Below are 26,414 nucleotides of genomic sequence, written 5' to 3' on the forward strand. Positions count from 1 at the left end.
ATAAATATACTCTTGGTTACCCAGGAAATTTTAAACCAGCCAGTCTTTTGTTGTTACTAAACCTGATTCTGGATTTTTCTCTCCTCCTATTACAGTGCATAAAAGCTCAGGCAATGGAAACTAATTTTAACATCCAATTAGGTCATACAAATGAGGATGTAAAATCCTTTCAAGAAAAGTTATCCTATGTGCCTGCCTTTTCCTTCATGAAAGCCTAAATCCAGTAGCAGCGGAGCACAAGTGGAAGAAGAGTAAAAGCACAAAAGAGAAGCCAAAACTGGCTATAGGAACTAGAACATTAAAATTTAGAAAAGTAAAATAGTGGAAATTAAAAGCTGTTAGTGAGGTTTGGAGGTAGGGAATGCTTATACAGCTCTCATGTTTCCAGAGAGGGAAGGGAATATTTATTTAATCTCTCTGAGGAAAAAGTATAGAAGGATTACCTCTCGTTTTTTCTCTATCCCTCTGTCATGAACCCCTCCTCAAAGCAGAGAGGCTTTATCTAACTGGTGATGTTGGGAGAAGGAACTCAGCCTTTTATAGGCTCATTCCCTTTGGTGTAGCCCATCTTCAGGGTGTATGCGGTCTCTCCCCCACAAAGGACCTCCCAGGCACGGAGGTCTTTAGTTCTAAACTTAACTTTAAGTTGGAGAAGTAGGAGGATGCCGACGTGGTTGCAAGTCCAAACTGTATTCTCTACTTCACTTTGGCACTACTAGTTATAAACTACTGACAATTTGAATCTCTTTCTACCTGTTGAAGTAGATTTCCACCAAATGAGCAAGCCTGGTGAGAAGAGACCACTCGTGCCTCCTGAAAGTTTGAGCTTCTGGTTTAATTAACCAAAGAAACTAAATCTTAGTGGAAGCAAGTTGGCCAAAGAGGACAGAAGCAGATGCTGTGTGTCCCAGCATACCCCAGGATCCCCAACGGGGATGCCTGACTGCTGCCAATGGTGTCTAGAAAAAACAGTTAATTCTTGTTTTTTTTATACCTGAAGGATCCACAGGAACTCACCTTTATCATTATTAGTAAAAAGTAATTTAAGACTTGATTATATTAAGTGCAGTATTTACTTAAAACCTGGAAAAGGACTACTAGCCTTTGACTATAATGTACACTGCATCAGTACCACATTAACACATACAGAGGCACTGACCAGCATGGGACTCACCTTCACAGACTGGCTGCTGGGGTCTGTGGTATCAATGTCACTGTATGCAATGGTAATTAAAGGAGGGTAAATGTTTCCATTTTTCGTGTTGGGTACAAGGTGGATGCTGTTTATGAGAAAATACACTTCTAGTTATAAATATATCTAAGTTTTTAAACATACACTTAACTTTCTTTCTTTTTTTTTTTTTTAAATATGGATAGTCTTGGTGACCTCAGAACCAACCAATTAATAAGGACTAGGGAAGGTCAAACATAAACTAGTGGTACCAACACAAGCTATCTTAAGTAATATAAAAACTTTAATATTAAAATATACCATCTGAGATAAATTAGAAACTCTTCCTGACCTAGGTCTTATAAAGTTCACAAATGAAATCACTGAAGCCCTGTGAACCCTTTCTGAGCAACAGTAAAGACTGAAGTGTTAAAGCCTAGAAAAAGGGAGATAACATCCTGATTTTTAAAAGAGAAATACAGGGGCGCCTGGGTGGCTCAGTGGGTTAAAACCTCTGCCTTCGGCTCAGGTCATGATTCGAGTCATGGGATCGAGTCCTGAGTCAAGCGAGCCCCGCATCGGGCTCTCTACTCAGCGGGGAGCCTGCTTCCTCCTCTCTCTCTGCCTGCTTCTCTGCCTACTTGTGATCTCTGTCTGTCAAATAAATAAATAGAATCTTTAAAAAAAACACACACACACACAAAAGAGAAATATAAATTCTTAACAAAATAATGTGTGTTATATCCCGCACTGTTTATGGCACATACTGGAATGTATTTTGCTGAATTCAAGGGATGGGGTATAATTTGTAAATTCAAAAAGGAGAGTGCCAAACACTAGCGGCTAGCATGGTTTCACCACGATTGGGTCAGACCTGACTAGATCTCATTTCATTTTTACTAGTGATACACTAATAAATTGAGGGAATGCTAAAAACAGTACATTTGGACTTCAGCAAGATATATAATAGAGCTTCTGTACTGCTTATACCTCATAAGACTAACATGAAAATCAGAATGAAATAACAATGAAAAAAAGATACTGAAGTGCTTCCAAGTGCCAGACTCATAGAAGATGATGGTGTTGATTTTCACCAGTGCTCAAGGTACACATCAAAAAATATTAGAGTGGGAAAGTCGATGATGATCTAGATCTAGATCTCATAATGAAAACAGAAATAAGAGCTGCATGGCACTACTCTAAGGTAGGGTCATCGTTAAGATTTCATAAGAAGATGGAGGTGTTGATACTTAATCTGGGCAAACATAGACCAGTAAGGAGGTGAAAACACACAGGAGGCCTACCCACTGCAAACACTGGGTGGGCTCTTTCTAACATTCCCATTTCAGTCCACTGCTATTCAATTCCTCTCTACCTCTCAACCCATTCTAATTCAGCAGGGCCAGAGTATGAATTCTGACAAAACTCCTTGGGTTCTTCTGCTATAATTCTTCCCTTGGTGCTCCTCACTTCAACTGGTGTATACCAATCGACACAGGTATCTAAAAAACCTTACCTATTGTTCCAATTCAGTTGTCCTTACTGTTTTCCTCGGATAATCTCTAGTAAACACTTTCATTAAAATCCTGTACACTCCAAGCTTAATTTAGTGCAACAGATGTTTGTTTACCTCAGTGATATTTGGGTGGCAATTCGAATTAATCTTGGTTGACTTCCTAAGTCATTTTCTCGTCCACTTAGTGCGTCCACTAAGAAAATGCGTCGAGTCAGAAGCCATTTGCTAGAGCTACTGTCTTTTTTCATAAAAAAGAAAGAAAGAAAGATGGCATTTAAAAAAAATACCTTCAAATTGTTCAAGATGGCTCTCGAGAAGTTTACTGAATACATTTAAAACACAAAATTAGTGCACTCTGTTTTAGGTAAGACGGCTGCACTAACAGCTATTGCTGTAAGAAATTCCTGGTAATAGCTTTCCCTACCTCACTTGAATATCTTGATTGTTTGGAAGATACTTTCCCTGCAAATTACCTAGTAAGAAGGATTTTCTGATACAAGAACAAAATAAGTGAATTTATCCAAAAAGCAGCTTGAGAACAGCTTGAAGAAGCATAGCCCCAATTTATAGTTCTACTAATTTTTCCCAGCTTACACTTAAGCAATAATATTAATTTCTTTTTTTTTTTTTAAGATTTTATTTATTTATTTGACAGAGAGAGATCACAAGTAGGCAGAGAGTCAGGCAGAGAGAGAGAGAGAGGGAAGCAGGCTCCCTGCTGAGCAGAGAGCCCGATGCGGGACTCGATTCCAGGACCCTGAGATCATGACCTGAGCCGAAGGCAGCAGCTTAACCCACTGAGCCACCCAGGCGCCCAATAATATTAATTTCTTAACAGTAAGCCTGACATGTTTGGTAAAAATGTCCAAATATTCCAGCAGTCTTATTATTTTACTTTTTGGCAAACTATGTAAAATTATATAATAAGAGAAAATCCATACTCTTTTTTATAACCCATGATTTACTAAATTATCATGCTGGTTGACTTATTTATTGGTTTTTAACTCAGAGAAAGAGCATACAGATGCCTTACCTTGGTTCACAAGTATTTTATTGTATTGAAGATTTAGGTTTAACACAGGTACAGCCCAAATATATTGGTGTTGATTTTCATCAGTATATTCAAGGTACACATCATAAAATATAGGAGAGGGAAAGTCGGTTAGGATCTTAGAAAGAGGAATCTCACACTGGAAAATAAAAGAAAAAAATGAAAGCACTGAAAATTAGAAAGCATATTTAGTATTTTTAAAGCATTTTTTAATTTTGTAAAATAAAGTATCTTTAAGCTATCTTGTTTACATGCATTTCCATGTGATTTCCAAACTTGAACACTATAAATATGATTCTTTTTTTTTTTTTTGAAGATTTTATTTATTTATTTGACAGACAGAGATCACAAGCAGGCAGAGAGGCAGGCAGAGAGAGAGGAAGGGAAGCAGGCTCCATGCTCAGCAGAGAGCCTGATGCGGGGCTTGATCCCAGGACCCTGGGATCATGACCTGAGCCGAAGGCATAGGCTTAACCCACTGAGCCACCCAGATGCCCCTAAATAGGATTCTTTTTAAGGGCCAAAAGAACTAAGAATAAAGAACTGCCTGGTTCTTGTCCTATTAACACAGATGAAGAGGGTATGCCTTCATTCTCAACATTAAGTGTACATCAGTGAAAAAGTTGAAAACCACTGTCCTATGGGATAAGGTCTTAATTCTTTCTCCTGATGTACTATGTTGTCTATGATTCAGCTTCCCTTAATAGAGTCAGGCCTATCTTCCACTATTCCCTACCAGTCTATGGTCCATTCATACTAATCTACTTGCAGTTCCTAAATACGATACAGTATTCTATTTCTCTCTGACATTGCAAACATTCCTGCCTGACATTCCCTTCTCCAATGAGCTTCCCTGGTAAATTTATATTTGTTCTATAAGCCCAAATGTCACTCATCCTGAAAAGTCTTTTAATACTTCCCCAGGGATTGCTGATGACTCCTCCTTTGTAACAATATGGCACCTTAAATACACCACATTCCACATTTTTGCCATTCTTTGTCTATATAGCTGTCTTCTCTAGTAGGCTGTGAACTACTTCAGAGGCAGCCAGGTTCAATGGAAAAACCAGGGATTTTAAGCCTAATCGAACACTGCTTCCACAATTTGTCTGATCCAAGACCTTAAGTAAATTAACTAATCTCACCGAGCACCATTTTTCATTTATGAAGCATATATATAAGTATATATATATGATTTATATCTCACAGTTATTCTGCAGATCAAATGAGATAACAAGGATAAAATGCTGAACATCCAGCAGCAGGCATTTAATCAGGGTTGGTTCTCCTGGCTCATGGTAAACATATAATAGTATTTCTTTCTTCTTTTTAAAATAACATCTAAATCATTTATGATTAAAAAAAAAAGTAAATTCATGTTCATGATATAGGATTTGGAAAATATAAAAAATAAAAAAATAAATCACTTGTAATCCCACCATCCAGAGATAACTACTGTTAAAAAGACTTATTGTATTCCAATCTGGTTTCCATGATGACATTTTTCATTGTAGTTTTAACAAAACTGAAATAACAGTTTTGTTCTATGGTGTGTGTATATGCATTTTATCAAGAAGTACTTTTGTAGACAAGCAAATGTCTTACAAAAGTTTAATGGCTTGTAATATTCCTTTGTACCATACTGTAATTTCAAAAATGGGTTCCCAAAGGAAGGAAGGTCAGGGAGGGAAGAGAGGAGAAAAAGTATGGAAGGACAGAAAAAGAAGCACTTTTACTTATTAACTTAATAACATTTTTACTTTATTCTAAAATGCTCAGGAATAGGGTATCTTGGTGGCTCAGTTGGTTAAGCATCTGCCTTCAGCGCAGGTCAAGATCCAGGGTCCTGGGATCAAGTCCCAAGTCAGGCTTCTTGCTCAGCAGAGAGTCTGTTTCACTCTTTACCCTTCCCCTGCTTATGATCTCTCTATCTCTCTCTTTCTCACATTGACTCTCTCACAAATAAATAAATAAAATTTTAAAAAATTAATAAAATGCTTGAAATAAATATTATTTTTAAGACCTATATGCCTAGAAGTAGATAAATAATAATTATGAAAATCTTACATTATATGTTTAAACTCTATAGATACCAAGATTTTCTGTATCCAATTAATAAAATATATCTATGAAATTATTCATTAGTATTAAAAAGGTTTCAAAAATTCAAGGATCATTCCAATTATTGCTGATGTGAAAAATGAAGCTAAAATATAAACTATTATAGTTGAAACTTACATTTTGTTGATAGGTTGTTCCAAAAGAATAAGCAGCATTCAGTCTTGTCTCTGTGTCTGGACAAAGCTATAGCAAAAGAACACAACTGATAAATATTTCAGAATAATGTTTCTTCACTTATAGTCAAGAGTTCTTAAACCTTGACATAACATATGCTTTATATAATACCACTTAAAGTAGTTTTAAGAAATTCCCATTTAAAGCACAAGATAAAAACCAACTGTAGCATGTAAGTGATACTGTAATCTAGTAAATATCAAGTCTTTCCCTCATTTTTGCCTGAAGCAAAACCAAGGCACATTAGTAATTCTTTAGCTAGAAGTATGCTCACCTGTAAAATACCTCCTTCTAAAGTTTGCCACTTGAGAAAATTTCCTCTTACATCATAGGAAGCAGCAACAAACTTCAGTTTTCTATTCTGATTAAGTAAAAACAAGAATAAAATAACATTACAGACTCTAGAAGAAGCAGTGCAGTATTCCATAAAGAAACAGTCAAGGTTGACTGATCCTTTCTTTTCCCAAAAATCAAATATTCAGATTATCTTTACTTAGAAGCAAAATTAATCTAAGTATCTTTATTATTAAACACACCTAAAATAAATGAACGGTGTTTTGCATTAAAACTATTATTCCAGAATTGAGAGGCAATGCTAGTGATGGATAACCTCCTTTCACACCTGTTACGAGTATGTGTGTCTGTGTGTGTTTGCACGTGTTTGCATGTGTAGAATGGTTGGGGAGTTAGTAGGTAGAAGAATCATCTATACCATCATTCTAGAAGCTCAAAAAGCTGAAGATAAAAATTTGTATCTGTGAAGTGCTAAGGAAATGGCACAGAGTCCCAGAGTCCCAATCAACCTTTAGAAGCACTTCTTAGAAATGCAGAGATACAGGAAGACTGGGTCTGTCTGGCATTTGGTGATATAAACAACCTTCCCAGTCCCACAAGTGCTACTTGCCACCACAACCACATCATCCAGAAGAATCCACAGACTCAGGTAAGACTGCTAACTGCTATATCGTTTAATTCCTACAAGCAGCTGATATTTAGGTTTAGTTTAGTAATCACATTTTTAGAAACAACCTAAAAAATCAAGAATTATGACTAACAACATTCTTATTACCTTTTAAAACTGTAAATCAAAATATAGTTGTTCTTTAATAATCTAGTGATTTATACCTGGTTTTCCCCTTTAAAACTGAAATTTGTAGGAAGAGGTGTGGTACTGAGTACTTGAGGTGCTAATCCTAGCTGGTCTCCATAGAACAGCCATGGAAGATTCTGTCTCCTGTAAACAATTACAGTTGTTTTAATAATGGGGTACCAATGTTAATATTTGTGAAAGTAACTACACTGAATTTGGCTAAAATGACAGTTCATCAATCAGGATATCTTTACCAAAATGAAATAGAATGAACGGTGCGCAGTCCAGCAGTATTTTCAAAGATAAACTGAAACAGTTGGCATGCATCAAAAGTGGTAGAGTCATAAGAATTCATGTTCATCACACACATATTTCCGAGAGCTTGGCAAGATGTTAGATTGGCATACACCTATGAGAGAACCATGGCAAAGAAATGTAACATGGACCTTAATAACTTTAATAACTATATTTGAAAGAAAACAAATTTGTTGAGTTTGCCTCTCAAACTTCTCAGTTTTCCTTATAAGAGGCAACTCCATTTTTATAGTTATTCAAATCAAACATTGCAGTGATCTTTCTTTCCCTTCCCATACCCAACTCCTCAGTAAAACCCTGTTGGCTCAGTCTTCACTGTATATCCAGAAAGTGAACTTCTTTCATTTCATGCTACCATTCTTGGCTATGGGTCCAAGCTCTCACTCAGATTGCTGAAATACTCTGCTGACTGGTCTCCCTGTTTCTGGCAAATCTCCTCTCCATGCTGGTGAGCCTTTCAAAACCTTAAGTTCAATCATATTTTCCTTTGCACAAAATCCTTCTATACCCCTTACAGTAAACTCCAGGTCCTCGCCATAGCCACCCCCTTCATCTCCAAATCCAACTCTCCACTTTCCCTTACTTTCTCTGCTCTGGCTGCTCTACCGTCCTTCCTTTTCTTAAACATGAACGTACCAGAGAACTCCTGCTTTGGAACCTCTGCACTTGCTGTGGTCTCTGCTTAGACCATTCTTTCCCTGGATATTTACATGGTTCACTCTCACTTCCTTCAGGGCTTTGTTCATCCTCAGAGATACATATCCTGACCACCCTAAACAAAATAGTACTCCCTCCATTCTCTATGCTCTTTATACTGGTTTATTTGTCTTTATAGCACTCAGAACCACCTGCATTTACTTAGAATATAATTCTGTGAGGGACCTTTTTTCTCCTGTCTCTTTCTGAAATACATAACCTGATTTGAGAACAGGGTCTAGCATGTAGTAGGTCATTAATAAACATTTACTAAATGACAGCATGAATCACTTTCCCCCAACACTCAATCCCAGCTAAACAAGCTGGAAGACATTCAATTTTGTGTATTTTCTTTCCACTAGAAATGACTTATTCTTCTTATATTATATGACCAAGAAGACATATCTACTGAGAAGACTTTGATTATCTGGGGCAAAAAAAGGTGCACAAGTCTTCAAAATGAAATAGTTACTTTTTTTTTTTGAAATAAAGTTACTTTTAAAAAATTCAAACTTACCCAACAAGCAACTGCTGATGACTGCAAATACTTTGCAAACCATTCTGAAGTGAAAGACATGCCCTGTTCACAAAAAGGTAAGTTTTGGTTTTAAATTCAAATGAAGATTTCTTACGTACATCGCTAGGAAAACATTAGTATGCATATTTTCCAGTGGGAAATGGCTATTATTACTTTCTCAATGTTGTAAGAAAATAGTTTTAATGGAAATATAAGAATTCTAACCGAACTCAGTTATTACAAGTAGGGACTGTACTGCAAAATCATGTCACTTAGGCAAAAGATATAAAGAAACAAAGTGTGTCTATAATAAAAAAAAAAATACTATGCCCATTTTAGTAATACAAAAAACAAAGAACAAAATGGCAAGAAAATAAAAGAAAACCTGGATACTGATTTAGTATTTCATTGTTAACATTTGCTGATTTAGGATTATTATGCTGCACTAAATTGGCCAGTAATAAAAGAGAAATATTTATGAATGATTTCTAAGCAACAGGAAACTGGGGATATGTATAGAACTAACATTTAAAATCTCTAAAGTGGTGATTCTCAACAATGAACATTATAATCACCCGTGGGATTTCCTAAGAACAAAAAATGCCTGGCTACATTCCAAATCAATCTCCAGGAAGAACCAAGGCATGCATGGGCTCTGAAAGCTGCAGATACAAATCTCTGGCTAAGAACCACTGCTTTGGAGCAGTGGATAAGCTTATCTGCATATCTTGCTAAAAAAATGACATACCAAGAAACACCATTCAGGGTAATTTACTGGACATGTACAGAGGAGATAAAGCCAAATTATAAGGAACATTGCACCATAGCTACCCAAAAAATCTAAAATAAAATCATAAGTCACTATTTTCATTTCTTTAAGGAGGAAAAATTCTCCCTTTTTAAGAAAAAAACTCATCTGTGTATAAAATTGAAGATAACATTAAAAAAATAGGGTTTTTTTTGTTTTTTTTTAATTTTTTTTTGAAGATTTTATTTATTTATCAGAGAGAGAGGGCGAGAGAGCAAGCACAGGCAGACAGAATGGCAGGCAGAGGCAGAGGGAGAAGCAGGCTCCCTGCCGAGCAAGGAGCCTGATGCGGAACTGGATCCCAGGACGCCGGGATCACGACCTGAGCCGAAGGCAGCTGCCCAACCAACTGAGCCATCCAGTTTTTTAGTTTAAAAATGGAAAGCAATGATTTTCCAAGCAGTGCTTGGAAATTCATGTAAAATAAACCCACAGACAATTTTAGCAGCAGTGTTAAAGCTGCATGATCCTTTCATAAAATAATATCCACACATTTTAAGCCAGGAATTTAAAAACAGGAAATTTATCTTAAGGAAATAACCTCTCCAAAAGGAAAAACATACCTATTTGCATAAAATGGTTGACAGCAATATTATTAATAATAGAAAACCTAAACATTCAAAGGCACTACAATTATGTAAATTTCAGTGTATTAATGAGAGTGTTAGGTAGCTATTAAAAATTACATTGGGTGAGCCTGGAGCATGGTACAGAGAAACCAAGGAAGTACAAAAGGACTGAAGGAGACATGTCAAAATAACACAAGAGCTTATCTCAAAATGTGGGACAATTTGAGCTTCAAAAAGAAAAATAACAGTAAACAATTATCACACACTGAATAAAAAAGATTTCATGAGTTCACAAAAAAATAGAAAGAAAAAAGCACAGAGAGAAAGGAAAGCACTCTTTACAGAAGACTGCTAACTAATAAATGTAGATGGAGTAAGAGAACTGTGAAATTATTCTGAAATGACCAATTTAAAACTTGATTCAGGCAAGATTGGTTCATCAATGGCCACTAAATGTATATTTACATAGGCTCAAAGTAAAATCTCAGACTAACTTATTAACCACAGTCTCTTTACAATGAAGAGAAGTGGCATATACCATGGTGACCAGGCAATCAAATCTAGCATCACCAGGAACTGGACCACCTAACATGTGCTCTTTGTTATGATGCAATGGCTGCCCACAACACCTTATCATATTCTTGCAAAAAGATGTTTCACTGAGTCTAATCATAAGAAAACAATCAGAAAAGTCCACATTGTGGGACACTCCACAAGAGAGCTGGCCTTGACTCTGCATGTCACTGGCATAAAAACAAAAACAACAACAAAAACCACAAAAGCGAAACAGAGTAGGGTCTAGATTAAAGAACACTAAAAGACTAATTGCAGTGTGGGATCTTTTTTTTTAAAGATTTTATTTATTTATTTGACAGACAGGGATCACAAGTAGGCAGAGAGGCAGGCAGAGAGAGAGGAGGAAGCAGGCTCCCTGCTGAGCAGAGAGCCCAAGATGGAGCTGAGATCCGTGCTCGATCCCAGGACACTGGGATTATGACCTGAGCTGAAGGCAAAGGCTTTAACCCACTGAGCCACCCAGGTGCCCCCAGCGTGGGATCCTTAAATTGATCCTTGGATTCTCACCTCCCTGTCTCCTGCCCCTGCAGAAAGGGGAGGGAGCATAAAGGGCATTATTGGAACAAGAGGGGAAATTTGGAAATGAACAATATATCAGGTAGATCTATTACATTAATTTTAAATTTCTTTGGTGTGATACCAGGGGAAAACCCCCTTGTTCTTAGGCACTACATAGTAAAATGTTTAGGAGTAAAGTGTCATACATCTACAACTTACTTTCAAGTGGCTCAGAAAGAAAAAAAAGTGTGTGTGTGTGTGTATGTGTGTGTGCATGCATTTTACATGCACATGGAAAAATATTAATGACTGGTTAACCTAGGTGAAAGATATATGTACAGTCATGGTATTGTACTTTGAGCTTCTCTGTGATTTTGAAATTTTCAAAATAAAAGTTGAGAAAAACATATAAGATGCTAGATCACTATTACTATCTTTGGGGAAAGATAATGGGAAGACACTGACCCATGTACACAGAAAATTCTTTATTGATTGGCAGGTATAAATGCCTCTCATAAAATTATACAAAACTAATTATATTCCAATTCTGTATTGTTCAAGAAAACATTTGATATGTCATGTTCTAATCACACTTATCCAATTAGGAAAAGTGTAAATTATCAAGGTCATACAAGTACTTTAGTCTAGCTGCCAATTACAGTGTCAACATAAACTAATAAACATGCATTCTGGTTTTTCAATCTATCTAGTCTCTTGTGGGTTGAATTATTTTGAACTGGTCCCTTAGGCCATGACTAACCTCCAGGTGCACTGCTAAAACTGAGTTCTTACACCTGCCAGGCTGAGGACTGGGCCAAGATAGTCACATAATCTTAACTACATTTGTTTACATGTCTCATACAACTACACGGACCCTGTCTCAATGCTCGTTTTAAAGTGACTTAAAATCAAGGTATCTAAACTTGTCCTTAGGAAAGCATCAGGGTCCAAGACTGATATGTTTAGAAGAAATGCATGAACTGAATCAGATTAACTTTAAGAAGGGAACTGCCTTTCTCTGCCCACCTTTCCTTTTTTTTTCCTTTTTTTTTTTAAAGACTTTATTTATTTGAGTGAGAGAGAGCATGAGAGGGGAGGAGGTCAGAGGGAGAAGGAGATGCCCCGTGGAGCTGGGAGCCCTTTGCAGGACTCAATCCTGGGACTCCAGGATCATGGCCTGAGCTGATGCAGTTGCTTAACCAACCGAGCCACCCAGGGGCCCATGCCCACCTTTTCTTAACAGAGAAGTCTGCACTGGATCTACTGCACAGTGGCATGAAGAAGGGAGGATGTGGAGGTGGTACGGAAGACAGCAGTATGGTTCAAAGACTGTTAGACTGAACAAACAAATTAAGTGAGGATGAGACCCAGATTTCTCACTACTGGAGAAGGTACTGAAAATCTGTCAAAAGAAAAGGTTAGAAGGAACACTGAAGAACTGCTTTAGAATTGCAAGTATCAGTATGAACTCATTTACTTCTATATATATATATAAAATAAATAGTTATAAATATATATATGTATATAAGTGTGTGTGTTTGTGTATTTTAGCTATGTCTCCTAAAAGGGTATACCAAGTGTGGTAATCCTGGTTTCTAAATATTATCCTCCACAAATTCTTAGAGGAATGGTTGATTCCAAGAATGATGTAGGAAAAGTACAAAATGAACCTGGAAATCTTCTTGTGCCAGAAAGGAAAGAAATCCTCAAGGAATGATGGAGATATATCAAAAAGGTATTGGAGCCAACTTGAAGGGCCTTCAGTGGCTAAATCTAGGACAACCTGAATATCAAAACAATGCATGTATTGGATTACAACCAACTGAATAAAATAGGAACTCACTAATCTATACTGACATTAATAAACAAATACATACATAAATGGGAAGAAGGGGAACTACGTCCTTACAGTAGAAGGTTAATTAATAAATGTAGACAGAATGATGGAAACATTTGGCAACCTCATAGTAGTGGTTGATAAAGGCAAGCATCACCAAAGGAGACTAAAGCTTACTGTTACTTATTGTTAATGTTTGGTGAAGACAAAGCACATTCTTGAAAATTCTCCTCACAAAATACTAATCAATAACAAAAGGAAAAATGGTACCCTTAGAGCAGACATGGCAGCTTGACAGCAGGTGATCAAAGTTAACATCACCAGGGAAAGGACATATGAATGCTGCATGCCCTCTGTTATGGTACAATGCACTGAGAAAAGCAAGACATTTTTTTATGGTTTCCTGCCAACCACGTCCTGATTATGAGGAAAAACTGGATGGACCCAGTCAAGGGTCATCCCATAGACTATAAGGCCTATAACCTTCAAAGCTGTTGAGTTCATGTAAGGCAGGAAAAGACTAAAGACATGTTCCAGATCAAGAGACTGAAAGAGAGGGGAGCTCTGTATGACTGATATGACACCAAAGAGGAAAAGGAAATTTATTGGTACTTTTGACAGAATTATTTTAAAAAGGGAAAAAAGAAAAAAAAATAAAAATAAAGGTCTACAAGTTTGACAATGATATACAGAAGGTCACTATAACCTGAGACTGGGGAAGAACACTCCAGAAGATATCTATCTTATTGCTAAGGAGCTAATTTTGGGGTGATCTCAGAGCTCTGTATCTATACCCCTATCTTAGTTTATTTTGTTGTTTCGCAAATATTTGGTATTTGCCTATCACACCAATAAGACAATACTGGAGAAGTGGAAGTTTTGCTTTATTTTTCAAGAGCCCAGATTCTACCTTCATCATGGTTGTCCTCCAATTCCTCCTAACTACTCCCACTGATCTAAGAATGATTTGAGCAACCAGATCCTAGCCTGTCTACCCCCAGCTCTGCTGGCATACTGGGTATTTTCAGTGCTCATTAACTAACTTCTAGTTAGTCATCTAATTCCTATTCCCTTGGATTCATGATCTCCTCAGTTCAAGTTCATTCACTTTCTTCCCATTTTACAAAGCAGACGTAGACAAGCAATTGTTGCAAAGGCTCTAACCCTAGGCCTCCATGCTCTCAACTACAAAATAAAGAACCTGGCCAGATACGAATAACCCTCATTTCTCCAGTGATTACCATGTGTAGGTACTATGAGGTACGTCTGATTACTATATCCAATGTACAGATAGACCATAAAACTGAAGTTTAGAAATATTAAGTCCAAGGATTATATAATTAGTGACTGGCAAATCCAGGGTTCAAGTCAAGAGTCTCTGGTGCTCTTAATAAACACTGCGGCATCTTTATAGGATCTATAAAAGAACTTTCCCGCTTAAACATCTGGAGATCACCAAAAAAGGATGAGCCAAGGTAGAGAAAAGAGGAACGGTACTTATAAATAATAACGCTGAGTTGTTAATGTTTCTCAGATTGATAATTTCTGTTTTAAAGTGACTTATACAGAACTGTTTCTCATTTTAGTCCCAGAATAATGAGCAAAGGAAGTACACAACAAGGATGGAACAAAAAAACTACAACATACTCACAAGATCTCCATAACGGGCAGATGAAATTACACGTGAAGGAAAATTCCCTGTTTTGCTGAAACATAATCCCCCTGTCTTCATAAATAAAAAATAAATAAGAAAATAGTTTATGGAAAGGTATAACCAACTTAATTTTAAAATATATGCCTTATTAATTTGATTAGCCTTACTAAAATGTTCGGTGCTGAACAGGTACAGGACCTGCTGGTATTGATGAATGTTGGTTCGCATCGGACACATCTGTCAACATAACAAAAAAATTTTTAAATGTCAATGAATTATGCTAGACCTAATTTCATCAAACACTTGTCTTCCTAAATGCTGAATTAGAATAGATTCATTCAGCTAAGTAATAACCTGTAATAAATAAATTAAAAATATTAACATTGATTTGATTAATTTTATTATCATTCGTTCTATTTCAAAGCAAGGTATAAATAAATAAGTAAAATTAACCAATAATAGGAGAGCATTCTTTTGAAACTATATCAAGTGGCATAAATAATATTGAATGGGATGGTTAAGTCACTCAATTAAGAGCCCAAAAAACTCATACAAATGAAACCCAATCTGTTTTCATATGTAGTTATATCAAATCTAATTTCCTTATTTTGTCTGTCACAACGCAAAAAAGGAAACATACGCTAAAAAAGATATGTGTATCTATTCCTTCACCAAACCTACAATAAACACTTTCAAAGTCCATTCAGTACCCTTATTTATTTTAGAAAAATATATTTTTCATTAATGTATGATATACAGGGAGGAATAGGATCCACCAGAGTAGTGGGGACACTGAATTGTTGTACTCATTACTTGTAAGATAGAGCAGGTAGGAGGGGATGGGGCATGGCACAGATCTAGGCTTGAGTTGGTACTGGAAGAGAAGGCTTGGGCATCAGCCAAGTAGTCAATATTTGAACACCACAACCCATATCAGCCTAAGATTAAGTAGTGATCCAACACTAAGTATACCCAGCAGAAGCTACTCAAGTATTTTCTATTTTAATCTTGGAAACTGAAGAGAAAACTATGCTTAGAGGGAAGTCATCATGTAGCTCTCTCAACAAAAATTTGAAGAGGTTAAAATAGGGATATTATGTCTGAATTAGAGAGAGACAGGGGTGTATGTGTGTTTGTGTATGCATGTATGAAGGGGAAACAGGAAGTGATAGAGAATAGGGCTATAAATCAGGGTTCTTGGGTTACTATAATTATCATTTACTTAGTAATATATTCTTTATATAACTTTATTACAAAGCACAGTTCTAGGCACATAGCTAGTATGCTGTAAACAGAAGTTAATACTTAAATGCCATATATATATATATATATATAATAGATTATGTAGAAATTACATAATAACAAACAAAAACAGCTACCTTTTACTAAGCGTTTTCTCTAAAACACTACACTAAAAATTCCCATATCGATTTCTGAGCTGTGATAAAAGCCTATGAAGTGGGTGGTTTATCTCCATTCTAAAGACAGGAGGACTGACTTACTAAGTTTGCCAAGGTCAAACAACCGATAAGAGACTGAGCCAAGCCTTGACCTCTAATCAGTTTCATTCTCTAGGCTTCCCCTTCTTTATGTGTCAATGTCTATTTCCATCCTTCTTTGAGTTATTGTGAGGAAAGTGATATCATAGGAAGTATTTTTAAAAGGTACAGATTCCATATAAGTGTAAGATGATATTTAAAAAGTCAGCACTCAGCATATGGCTTACCTGTTTCCTAAAGCATTTGCCACTGTAAAAGAGTTTTCATTTTCATCACAGAGCTTACAAGTTGCTTGAGACAACAACGTTCCATTAACAGCTCTTTCCACTAAAGATTTAAAAACAAAACTGTAACTCAAAGTCAGCAAATAAGTTTCTACATACTTTGTAAAGCCCACTAGTAATTATTGTTCTAATAATTCTCAAAATACCTGATCTGCAGAAGAGGCATGTTAAACACCACCAAAACAAAGTATAGAAAAGTGAAGACTTCCTCATTCCCACATAAAGAAACACAAAACTAATTTTCCAAATCATAATAATAAATTAGCATTTTTTTCTCTAGTTTTGTTTTGTTTGTTTTTTACTTCTTACCTGCATGTTTCTATTACAGTGGGTATGCAAGTACCCACTGTAAACAAGTAGTAGTTTCACAGACAGCTGAAATGTCTCTACAACTTCAGGGTTTTTGGTAGTACCTATTAAAATTTTAAATTCATATGCCCTTCAACACTATAATTTCATTTTTAGACATCCAACCTACAGAAACACTTGTCCATGTGCATAAGGACATTTACTAAAGTGTTACTTGTTGGAAAACCTAAATATTTACAATAGCAAAATGATGGTATATTCAACCTATGAAATACTATGGAGTAGATTAGAAAGAATGAGGTAATCTATAGATCATACTGGTAACTGAAAAAAGTATGCTGTATGAAACATTTATATAAAAATGCCAGTTATATTTCTTGTGGCTATAATGTATATTTTAAAAACAGGAAAAAAAGGTTCTAGAAGGAAACAGACATACAAACATGTATGTGCACACACATCAAAATGATCAACAATTACTTCGGGGCTAAGGGAATTAACAGAGAACCGGCATTGGGAAAATGGGTCAAAGATCATTAGTCCAAATCATAATGCTATCAATAATGTTTTATCCATAACACTTTCAGTTTTCACAAAGTGGTAAAAATGATTTTAACCAAAGTAAAGATGAATGACTTGTTTCTTCTCTAGTCATCCCCGTCTTAAATGGCAATTCTATTGGACCGTTTACTCGGGCCCCAGTCCTTAGAGTCTCCTTATTTCTTTTCACACTGCATGTTAAAAACAATAAAATTAAAATTAAAAAAATAGATGTGCAAATCTTATTAGCTCTTTTTTTCAAATTATATCCAGAAATGGAATTATTCTCTCTACTTTCACAACTCTACCCCAGGCCAAGGGCTATCATCTATCACCTGGACTTTAATGACAGCTTCCTAATTGGAGCCCTGGTTCTATTCTCCAGGCAGGAGCTAGAATGAGGCTTTTCAATACTAAGTGTGATCATTTCAATCCCCTCAAAACCTTCCAATACCCTTCCATTTACTGGGGGTAATTTCTAAGGTCACTATCACAGCCTAAAAGGCCTTACATGATCAGCACACAATCACCCCAAATTTCCAAAATCATCCGCTTCTTTCCACACCCTTGTTTGCTTCAGCCACATTGGTGTATTTGCTGCTCCTTGAACATAAACTTTCCCATCTCAGGATCTTCATACTTGCTAGCCTGAGTCCCCTGGTCATCTACATGGCTTTGTCCCTCATTTCCTTCAAATCTTTGCTCAGATGTCATCTTTCCAAAGAGGTCTTCCATGATCATACATGTAAAATAACACTTGCTCTCTCTCTCTCTTGCCCTGCCTTATTTGTCTTCATAGCACTTACCACCCCTGGCATACACTATTCATTTGCTTACTGTCTTCCTCTTGCCCCTAGAACCTAAGTTTGATTGACTGCTGTATCCCAGCACCTAGCAGTTAGTGCTCAATAAACGTTTTTTTAATTTGAAGAACTTAAAATTGGAGAGGAAAGTCTGATTTCATAGAGACCTATTTTCTTACATGATGACAACAGTCTGCTCGTACTGAACTGGGGCTAGCTATGGCCTTTTAGCTTAACTGCCCTTTTGTTAAATGAAGTTTCAAAAATTTATTTTAACGTTTATTTTGTCAACAAATATTTATAAATAAATAAGTATGACAACATATAAGTATTTTCAGGACTGTATAGAGACATATAAGTACTAAAAGCATTTTGGGGGGACGCCTGGGTGGCTCAGTTGGTTAAGCAGCTGCCTTCAGCTCAGGTCATGATCCCAGCGTCCTGGGATTGAGTCCCATATCAGGCTCCTTGCTCGGCAGGGAGCCTGCTTCTCCCTCTGCCTCTGCCTGCCATTCTGTCTGCCTGTGCTCGCTCTCTCTCCCTCTCTCTCTCTGACAAATAAATAAAATCTTAAAAAAAAAAAAAGCTTTCTTGTAAGAACACAAAACTTAATGATGACTACATTAGAGGAATAGGAGTGAGAGTGAGGGAAGAAGGGAAAGCACTTAGTTTTACTATTTTTCTATACCATTTAAATATCTAGCCATATACATACATTACTTCCATTTCAAAAAGTAAAATTTTAAAGTTGAAAAATAAATGCCCTTTTAAGCAATAAATCTTCTTGTGCTCTTACGGTACTCTCTCCAAAATACACTGCAAATAAACACTCCAAAATATTTGCAATACATTAAGAAACTTGGATAGAATAGAGAAAAAATAATTGATTATCTAGGGTAATTTTTGGGAAATGGAATAGGTAGGGAGTATGGACTTTCATTTCTCATCTTACAGCCTCATGAATTATTCGATATTTTGAATGATATGTACTTTCTGCATTATTTTTTAAAGATTATTTACCTGGTTATCTGAGCATTTTCTTCTTCTTTTTTTTTTTTTTTTAAGATTTTTTATTTATTTATTTGAGAGAGAGAGACAGTGAGAGAGAGCATGAGCGAGGAGAAGGTCAGAGAGTGAAGCAGACTCCCCATGGAGCTGGGAGCCTGATATGGGACTCGATCCCGGGACTCCAGGATCACGCCCTGAGCCGAAGGCAGTCGTCCAACCAACTGAGCCACCCAGTTTTTTTAAAGATTTTATTTATTTGTTTGACAGAGAGAGATCACAAGTAGACAGAGAGGCAGGCAGAGAGAGAGAGGGAAGCAGGCTCCCTGCCGAGCAGAGAGCCCGATGCGGGACTCGATCCCAGGACCCTGAGGTCATGACCTGAGCCGAAGGCAGCGGCCCAACCCACTGAGCCACCCAGGCGCCCTGAGCATTTTCTTCTTATGTCAGAAATGGGAAGAGTTGAAAGAAGTTGTGTAAGAAGTAAGATGCACCCTCTCTCTATTCTTCCTCTCCCCCTCAGCCTCTCTTACAAATCCACAGAACAAATTAACAGAAAAAGTTCAAGATGGCTCTAAGGAGCTCACACCATGGAAAATTTTAAGTACGTAATATAACCTCTAAAATAGTGAAATACTGGTTTCATAGCAGTCACCCAACTATAAGGGGTTACTAGGTGTCAGAGCCACCATCTGGCCTCCCTGGCATCTAGCCTCCATTCTCAGAAACTCATTAAAACTGCAGCTTCTACATCAGTGATCTCTGACTGTCAAAAGTCATTTCAGAACTCATTCCATTCCAACTTCCACACTGTATTTGAATCTGTGAACATCATCGCCTTCATCCCCACTTAGAAATTCCCAGTATATTTTTTACTTCCTTTTTCCTCATCCCCATATTCCTTCACTCATCTAAGTCTATTATCATCCTTTTAATATTTCTGGGATCTACTCCTTTGAGTACGTGTTCTAACTCTGGTTTAGGTCCTTGTCACCACCTGTCTACAGCACCCCAACAACCTCTTCACAGCTCTATTTCTGGTCCCCACTCTTTAAATATCAGCTTCACAAGGACAGGGACTGCATTCCTGTTCAGTCTTTCTTTCACTGCTTTACCCTTCATCCCCCTGGACAATGGCCAGCACCTAGTAGGAGCTCAACAAAACCCCTATGCCTACAGAACACCCTACCATTCAAGGCCTTCCACAATCTGGACCAATGCACCTTTAAACTCAGCAAACTGTTATTTCCATAATCCCTTCATATTAAATCTGGATGTTTATATTTGTAACAATATGTTCATATATATAACAATATGTTTATTTTTTATTTTATTTTGTTTTTTTAAGATTTTATTTATTTATTTGTCAGAGACAGAGGGAGAGAGAGCGAGTGAGCACAGGCAGACAGAGTGGCAGGCAGAGGCAGAGGGAGAAGCAGGCTCCCTGCTGAGCAAGGAGCCCGATGTGGGACTCGATCCCAGAACCCTGGGATCATGACCTGAGCCGAAGGCAGCAGCTTAACCCACTGAGCCACCCAGGCGTCCCACAATATGTTTATATTTATAACATTGCTCTTGTTCATACTCTTCCTCCTGCCCAAAATGTTTTCTTTCTTGCTATCTTTTGAAATATCATTAATTCTTCAAGGTCTCACTATTATACTGCCTCCTCATGCCCACTTTCGCAGACAACCCTGGCTGAAGTGAGTTCTTCCTTACATTTATTGTCTAGAATGTTCATTTCATGATTTAACATATGTGCTCCTATAAAAATATTTTGTTGCTGCTATCCTGCTCTGCAAATTATTTTTCCATATGCATATCCTGCCTTCTAACTAGATTTTAAATAAATTGATGGCCTGGGTTTTTATTTCTTTTACAAATTATTTTTGAATAAATAATATACAAATAAAAAATAAAAGGCACAGAAGAATTTGAAAATGAAGTCTCTTTCCCACCCTTTTCCCCCAGATACCCAATTCTCTACCCTGGAGGCAAGACTGTTATCAGTTCCTTGTAAATTCCTCCAGAAATAGGGTATGCATAGCACATATGAATTTGTAATTTTTAGAAAGCATAAATGGTAGCTCACCAAATACAGAAAACAGTACCAATAAACAGCAAGTACTCAAATAAACATTTGTGGGTGAATACATAGAAACTTTTCTATGCTTTTTTTAATTTTTAATGTATCTTGGATTTGTTTCTTTAGCAATACTTGAAGAACTGCATTATTTTTCTATATAATAATCCATATTTTTCTGCATCCTACATGCCTGCATGGATGTATGACAGTTTATCTGACTAACATCTTCTTAACAGACTTTGACATCATGTATGCTATTTTGTCTTGGGACGAAAGTTGCAATAAGAAGCCATGCATATACTTCTTCAGACATGTATCTTCCTGCACTAGAAAAGGAAATTCCTAGATAAAGCCTACCTGGGTGATGATCTGCATTGGATAAATACTGTCAAGTTGCTTTCCATAGAAAGTGTACCAATTTATAATTCCCCAGTAATATATGAATAACTACCACCTTGTATCCTTGCAAACACTATCAAAGTTCAAAAGGTTGATAATAGGGGCGCCTTGGTGGCTCAGTCAATGACATATCTGCCTTTGGCTCAGGTCATGATCCTGGGTACTGGGATGGAGCCCTGCATCAGGCTCCCTGCTCAGCAGGAAAGCTGCTGCTTCTTCTCCCTCTGCTGCTTCCCTTACTTGTGCTCTCTCACTCTCTCTCTCTCTCTCTGTCATATTAAAAAAATCTTTAAAAAAAATGTTGAGGGGTGCCTGGGTGGCTCAGTCGCGAATCATCTGCCTTGGGCTCAGGACATGATCCCAGGGTCCTGGGATCAAACCCTGCATCAGGCTCCCTGCTAGGCAGGAAGCCTGCTTTCTCCCTCTCTTACCACCTCTGCTTATGTTCCCTCTCTCGCTGTGTATCTCTCTGTCCAGTAAGTAAATAAAGTCTTTAAAAAAAAAAAAAAAGATGATAATAAAATCTGGTAGGTTAAAAATAAAATTTATTTTAAAAATAAAATTTTAATTAATATTATTCTCTGAGCAATGTTGAACTTGTTTCTCTTGTTTAATGTTTTTTTTTGTTTGTGAATTCAGTCTATTCATGATTTTTGGCCATTGTTTAAATTCAGCTTTTCCTCTTGTTCTTATATTATTATAGAAGTTTTTTATATATATAGTAGAACTTAGACCTCTATTAATTGTATGCATTATAAATTTTTCTCTAGTTTGTAGGTTTTTTCCTTATGTTTTTTATTATTTTTCTACATGATATTTTAGAATTTGTATTTAGTCAAATTTGCCAATATTTCCTTCTAGAGGTTCTGGGTTTCTCCTTATTCTTAGGCCTATTCCATCCCAAGACTAAAAAAATATCTCCTGTTTTTTATGATTTTTTTTTTTAAGGTTGTATTTATTTGACAGAGACAGACAGAAGAGAGTGAGAGAGGGAACACAAATTGGGGGAGTGGGAGAAGCAGGCTTCTCACAGAGCCAGGAGCCCGATGCGGGCTCAATCCCAGATAACCTGAGCCAAAGGCAGATGCTTAACAACTGAGCCACCCAGGCTCCCCTTTCATGATCTATTATAGAATCATATTTAGTATTTAAATATTTGACTGGCCTGAAATTTATTTTTCTTTAAGAAATAAGTTTGAAACCCAACTAAGTATTTTCCAAGTTTCCCCAATACCATCTACTAATCAGTCTTTTCTCCACTGACAGGAAATGCCACTTTTATCACATATCACATTCCAACTGAGACTCGGTCTATTTTGATTCTCTACTTTAAGTTCCACCCATTAGTATGTGTAATCCATATGCCAGCCATACATGTTATTACAGTGGCTATAAAATGTGCATAATACCTGATAGGGTTGTTTCCTCTCTCCTTTTTCGTAATATTCTTGGTTTTTCATATTTTTTCCAGATAAATTTTAGAGTTAATTGTGTAGTCTCTAAAACAGACAAACAATATCCTAGTAGAATTTACCAGGGTTCCATCAAATGAATAGACTGGTATTGGGAGAGCTGACATCTTTATAATATTTAATTTTCCCCTTCAAGAACACCCTACGTATTTCACTTACTAAAGCCTAATTTTGTATCCTGCAGGAGCATTCTAAGATCTCTTCAATTGATTTATCTTATACATTTCTTCTAAAATTTATGCCTTGGCATTTTTTTCTTTTTGTTGCTACTGTAGATGAGATTTTTTCCTCTTCCATACATTTTAAAGAATTGTTGTTTAGAAAGAAGGCGGCTACTAATTTTTGGAAAATAAATTTGTATCTAAAACCTTTATAGGGTGCCTGGGTGGCTCAGAGGGCTAAGCCTCTGCCTTCGGCTCAGGTCATGATCCCAGGGTCCTGGGATCGAGCCCCACATCAGGCTCTCTGCCCCGCAGGGAGTCTGCTTCCCTCTCTCTCTGCCTGCCTCTCTGCCTACTTGTGATCTCTCTGTCAAATAAATAAATAAAATCTTTAAAAAGTAAATAAATAAAACCTTTATTATTTATAGTGATTTTTAGTAATTCCCTTGGGTTTTCTAAACATATAATCAAATCATTAAAAATAAATTTTTAATGATTTTTACCTCCTTTTTAATTACCCTACCATCTATTTCTTTCACTTATCTAAGTGCACAGTTTACATCGTTATCTGGGTCCTGACATTAATAGAAATGCTTATCATTTGTCCCTATTAAGCATCATGTTGGCTTCTGATTTGAAACATATATAATTTATCATGTTATTTTAAGGAAGTATCAATCTAATCATATATTTTAAAATATTTTTTAATTTTTTTAAAAGATTTTATTTATTTACTTGTCAGAGAAAGAGAGAGAGCGAGCGTGCACAAGCAGGGGAAGCAGGCAGGCAGAGGAAGAAACAGATTCCCCAGTGAGCAAGGAGCCTGATGCAGAACTTGATCCAGAACCCCAGGGAACATGACCTGAGCTGAAGGCAGACACTTAACCGACTGAGCCAGCCAAGTGTCCTGAGAATTTATTTTTTTAAATTAGGGAGGGCTTTTTATTCTCTTCTCAATGGCTACTATTGTAGCCATTGTCTTAAACTATTGTTTTAAACACTATTATCTTAAACATCATCAAATTTTAGACAATTAAAAAAAATACTGTTCACCTAGCTATTTCAATTAATGTCCTTTTCAAACCAGCTAAGTGAAGATTCATTACTACTTTTTCATAAAGAATTTACTTCTTACCTAAAATATGGCCAGCGGGACAGTGGCATTTTCCTTCTGCAGTTAAACCGCCAGGGCAAGAAATGCAATTCCAGCCATCTTTAGTAATACCTTTCTAAATTAAAACAAAACAAAAGTAAAATTTCTCCTTGATCAGTGATGTAATTCCAAAAAGCCACAATAGTATATAATTTGTAGCCAATATTCTAATAAATCATGCACATATGAGTTATATAAAAATTTCCTGGACAGCCAAACAGTGCTTACATTCTAAAATTAAGTTACATATGATCACTATGTACTGACTACTGTTAACTCTGGGCAACACCGCTTTCTTCTTCATGATTTTCAGTTCAAATGAGTCCTTACTTTCAAAGTAATACTGTCATTCAGTTTTTCAATTTATAAAAATAAAACACAACAAAATTCAAAAGGATTTAATCAACAGATAGCCAATTAATTGTTTGGTTTTACCTGTTCTAACATATTCTAATTTTTATAATTCAAATACATTAGTTTTTCAAAATCAAACTATGATTCAAAATGGTTGAATTTTATGGTATACAAGTAATATGTAAATAAAGTTGTTAAAGTTAAATTATAATTATAAAGTTAAATTATAAATTATCTATTGTTTGTATTAATAAAGGTTTTTGATAAAATATGGTATCATTCAAAATTGGGCTTACATGGTTTTTCCTAATCTCGGGCAAAACCAAATATGGATGTAACCAAAATGAAAAGAGAACAAATGGTAATAACAAAACAATAAGAAATTATTTTTAATTTTGGTTGAAAAGACTGGATATATCAAGAAATGCTCCTAAATTTGGCAGTACATTTAGAGAGGACTATTTAAAAATTATGATTATTTTGTAATTTCACTGAAGAATAAATTTGCTTTGTAGCCATTTCATATTAGCAGCTTTTTATGATTGATAATTCAGCAATGGTCAATATTTCCAAAACCATAAAGTATTAAGTGGTAATCAAACTTATAAGTTAAATCAAATTAGCCATAAAATTAGGACACTGGTAAATTAAACTATCAACTTAATAGTAATTAATTTAATAGTATTTTAAACTATTAAATTGCCAGATTCCATTTTTTTAATCCAGATGAGAAGAAACATTACTACAAAAGAACTGCCTCATAAGACTCCTAATTATTTTTTTTTAAACATTGTATTTATTTGACACAGATAGTGAGTGAGCACAAGCAGGGGGAGCAGCAAGCAGAGGGAGAAGGAGAAGCAGGCTTCCCACTGAGCAGAGAGCCTGATGTGGAGCTCAGTCTAGGACCCTGGGATCATGACCTGAGTTGAAGGCAGATACTTAAACGACTGAGCCACCAGATGACCCAAAGACTCCTAATTTTTGAAAATGATTGCAAAATGTATTTGCATTAATTAAAAATCATTACATATAGTAACTAATTTACTAATTTTCCAAAAATTATGATATAATGACTGACAAGACAGCAACAGATATTATTTAACCTACTTAATGATGCAACTGGCATTTCATGAACTTATTAATAAACCTTAGGTATCGTTATGAACATGAATTGTTATAAGACTGCTGACACAACAGGTTCAAGACAGAACTCAATCTGTACCACTCAAAATATACACACATCCCAACTTGCTCTTTATATGTATCATTCATCTATTAAAAAAAAAAAAGTCACTCTGTGAGAAAATATAAAGACAAATTTCACAGCTTTGCATTTTTAATTTCAGATTTTAAAAACCAAGGCAAAACATTTGTTTTTTCCAAGTTTGCATAAAATTTCACTGATTGCCCAAAATTTACTCTAGTAAAAATAAAAATAAATAATTATAAAGTTGGGGAATATATTAGAGTATGGCATTAAAACATAGCTTAAAAAATAAAGACAGTTAAGGGGTGCCTGGGTGGCTCAGGTGGTTAAGCGGGTGGCTCCTGATTTCCACTCAGGTCATGATCTCAGGGTCCTGGGATTGAGCCCTTGCATGGGGCCCTGCACTCAGCAGACAGTCTGCTCAAGGATTCTCTCTCCCTCTCCCCATCACCCAACTTGTGCTCTAAAATGAATAAAATATTTAAAAAAAATAAAGACATTCAATTTACTACCTTTTACAGTAAAATTATTTTAAAGTAAATATTT

The 26,414-nt window shown here is 36.1% G+C and overlaps 1 protein-coding gene across 2 annotated transcripts in view; it reads right to left on the minus strand.

Annotated features, from left to right (window-relative positions):
- The window catches only part of TMEM67 (transmembrane protein 67), a 52,152-nt gene that overhangs the window by 23,673 nt on the left and 2,065 nt on the right, over positions 1–26,414 (minus strand). For both annotated transcript variants that reach the window (XM_044245300.1, XM_044245301.1), the window contains exons 3-14: positions 24,287–24,380; positions 16,320–16,419; positions 14,761–14,830; positions 14,591–14,665; positions 8,652–8,714; positions 7,378–7,532; positions 7,159–7,267; positions 6,308–6,394; positions 5,977–6,042; positions 3,721–3,877; positions 2,802–2,925; positions 1,175–1,280 (exon numbers count right to left, since the gene is read on the minus strand). In XM_044245300.1, the coding sequence (XP_044101235.1) occupies positions 1,175–1,280; positions 2,802–2,925; positions 3,721–3,877; positions 5,977–6,042; positions 6,308–6,394; positions 7,159–7,267; positions 7,378–7,532; positions 8,652–8,714; positions 14,591–14,665; positions 14,761–14,830; positions 16,320–16,419; positions 24,287–24,380 (1,206 nt within the window). The remainder of the gene's footprint in view (positions 1–1,174; positions 1,281–2,801; positions 2,926–3,720; positions 3,878–5,976; positions 6,043–6,307; positions 6,395–7,158; positions 7,268–7,377; positions 7,533–8,651; positions 8,715–14,590; positions 14,666–14,760; positions 14,831–16,319; positions 16,420–24,286; positions 24,381–26,414) is intronic.

This window comes from Neovison vison, chromosome 4 (genome assembly GCF_020171115.1).
Source record: "Neovison vison isolate M4711 chromosome 4, ASM_NN_V1, whole genome shotgun sequence".
Lineage (NCBI taxonomy): Eukaryota > Metazoa > Chordata > Mammalia > Carnivora > Mustelidae > Neogale > Neogale vison.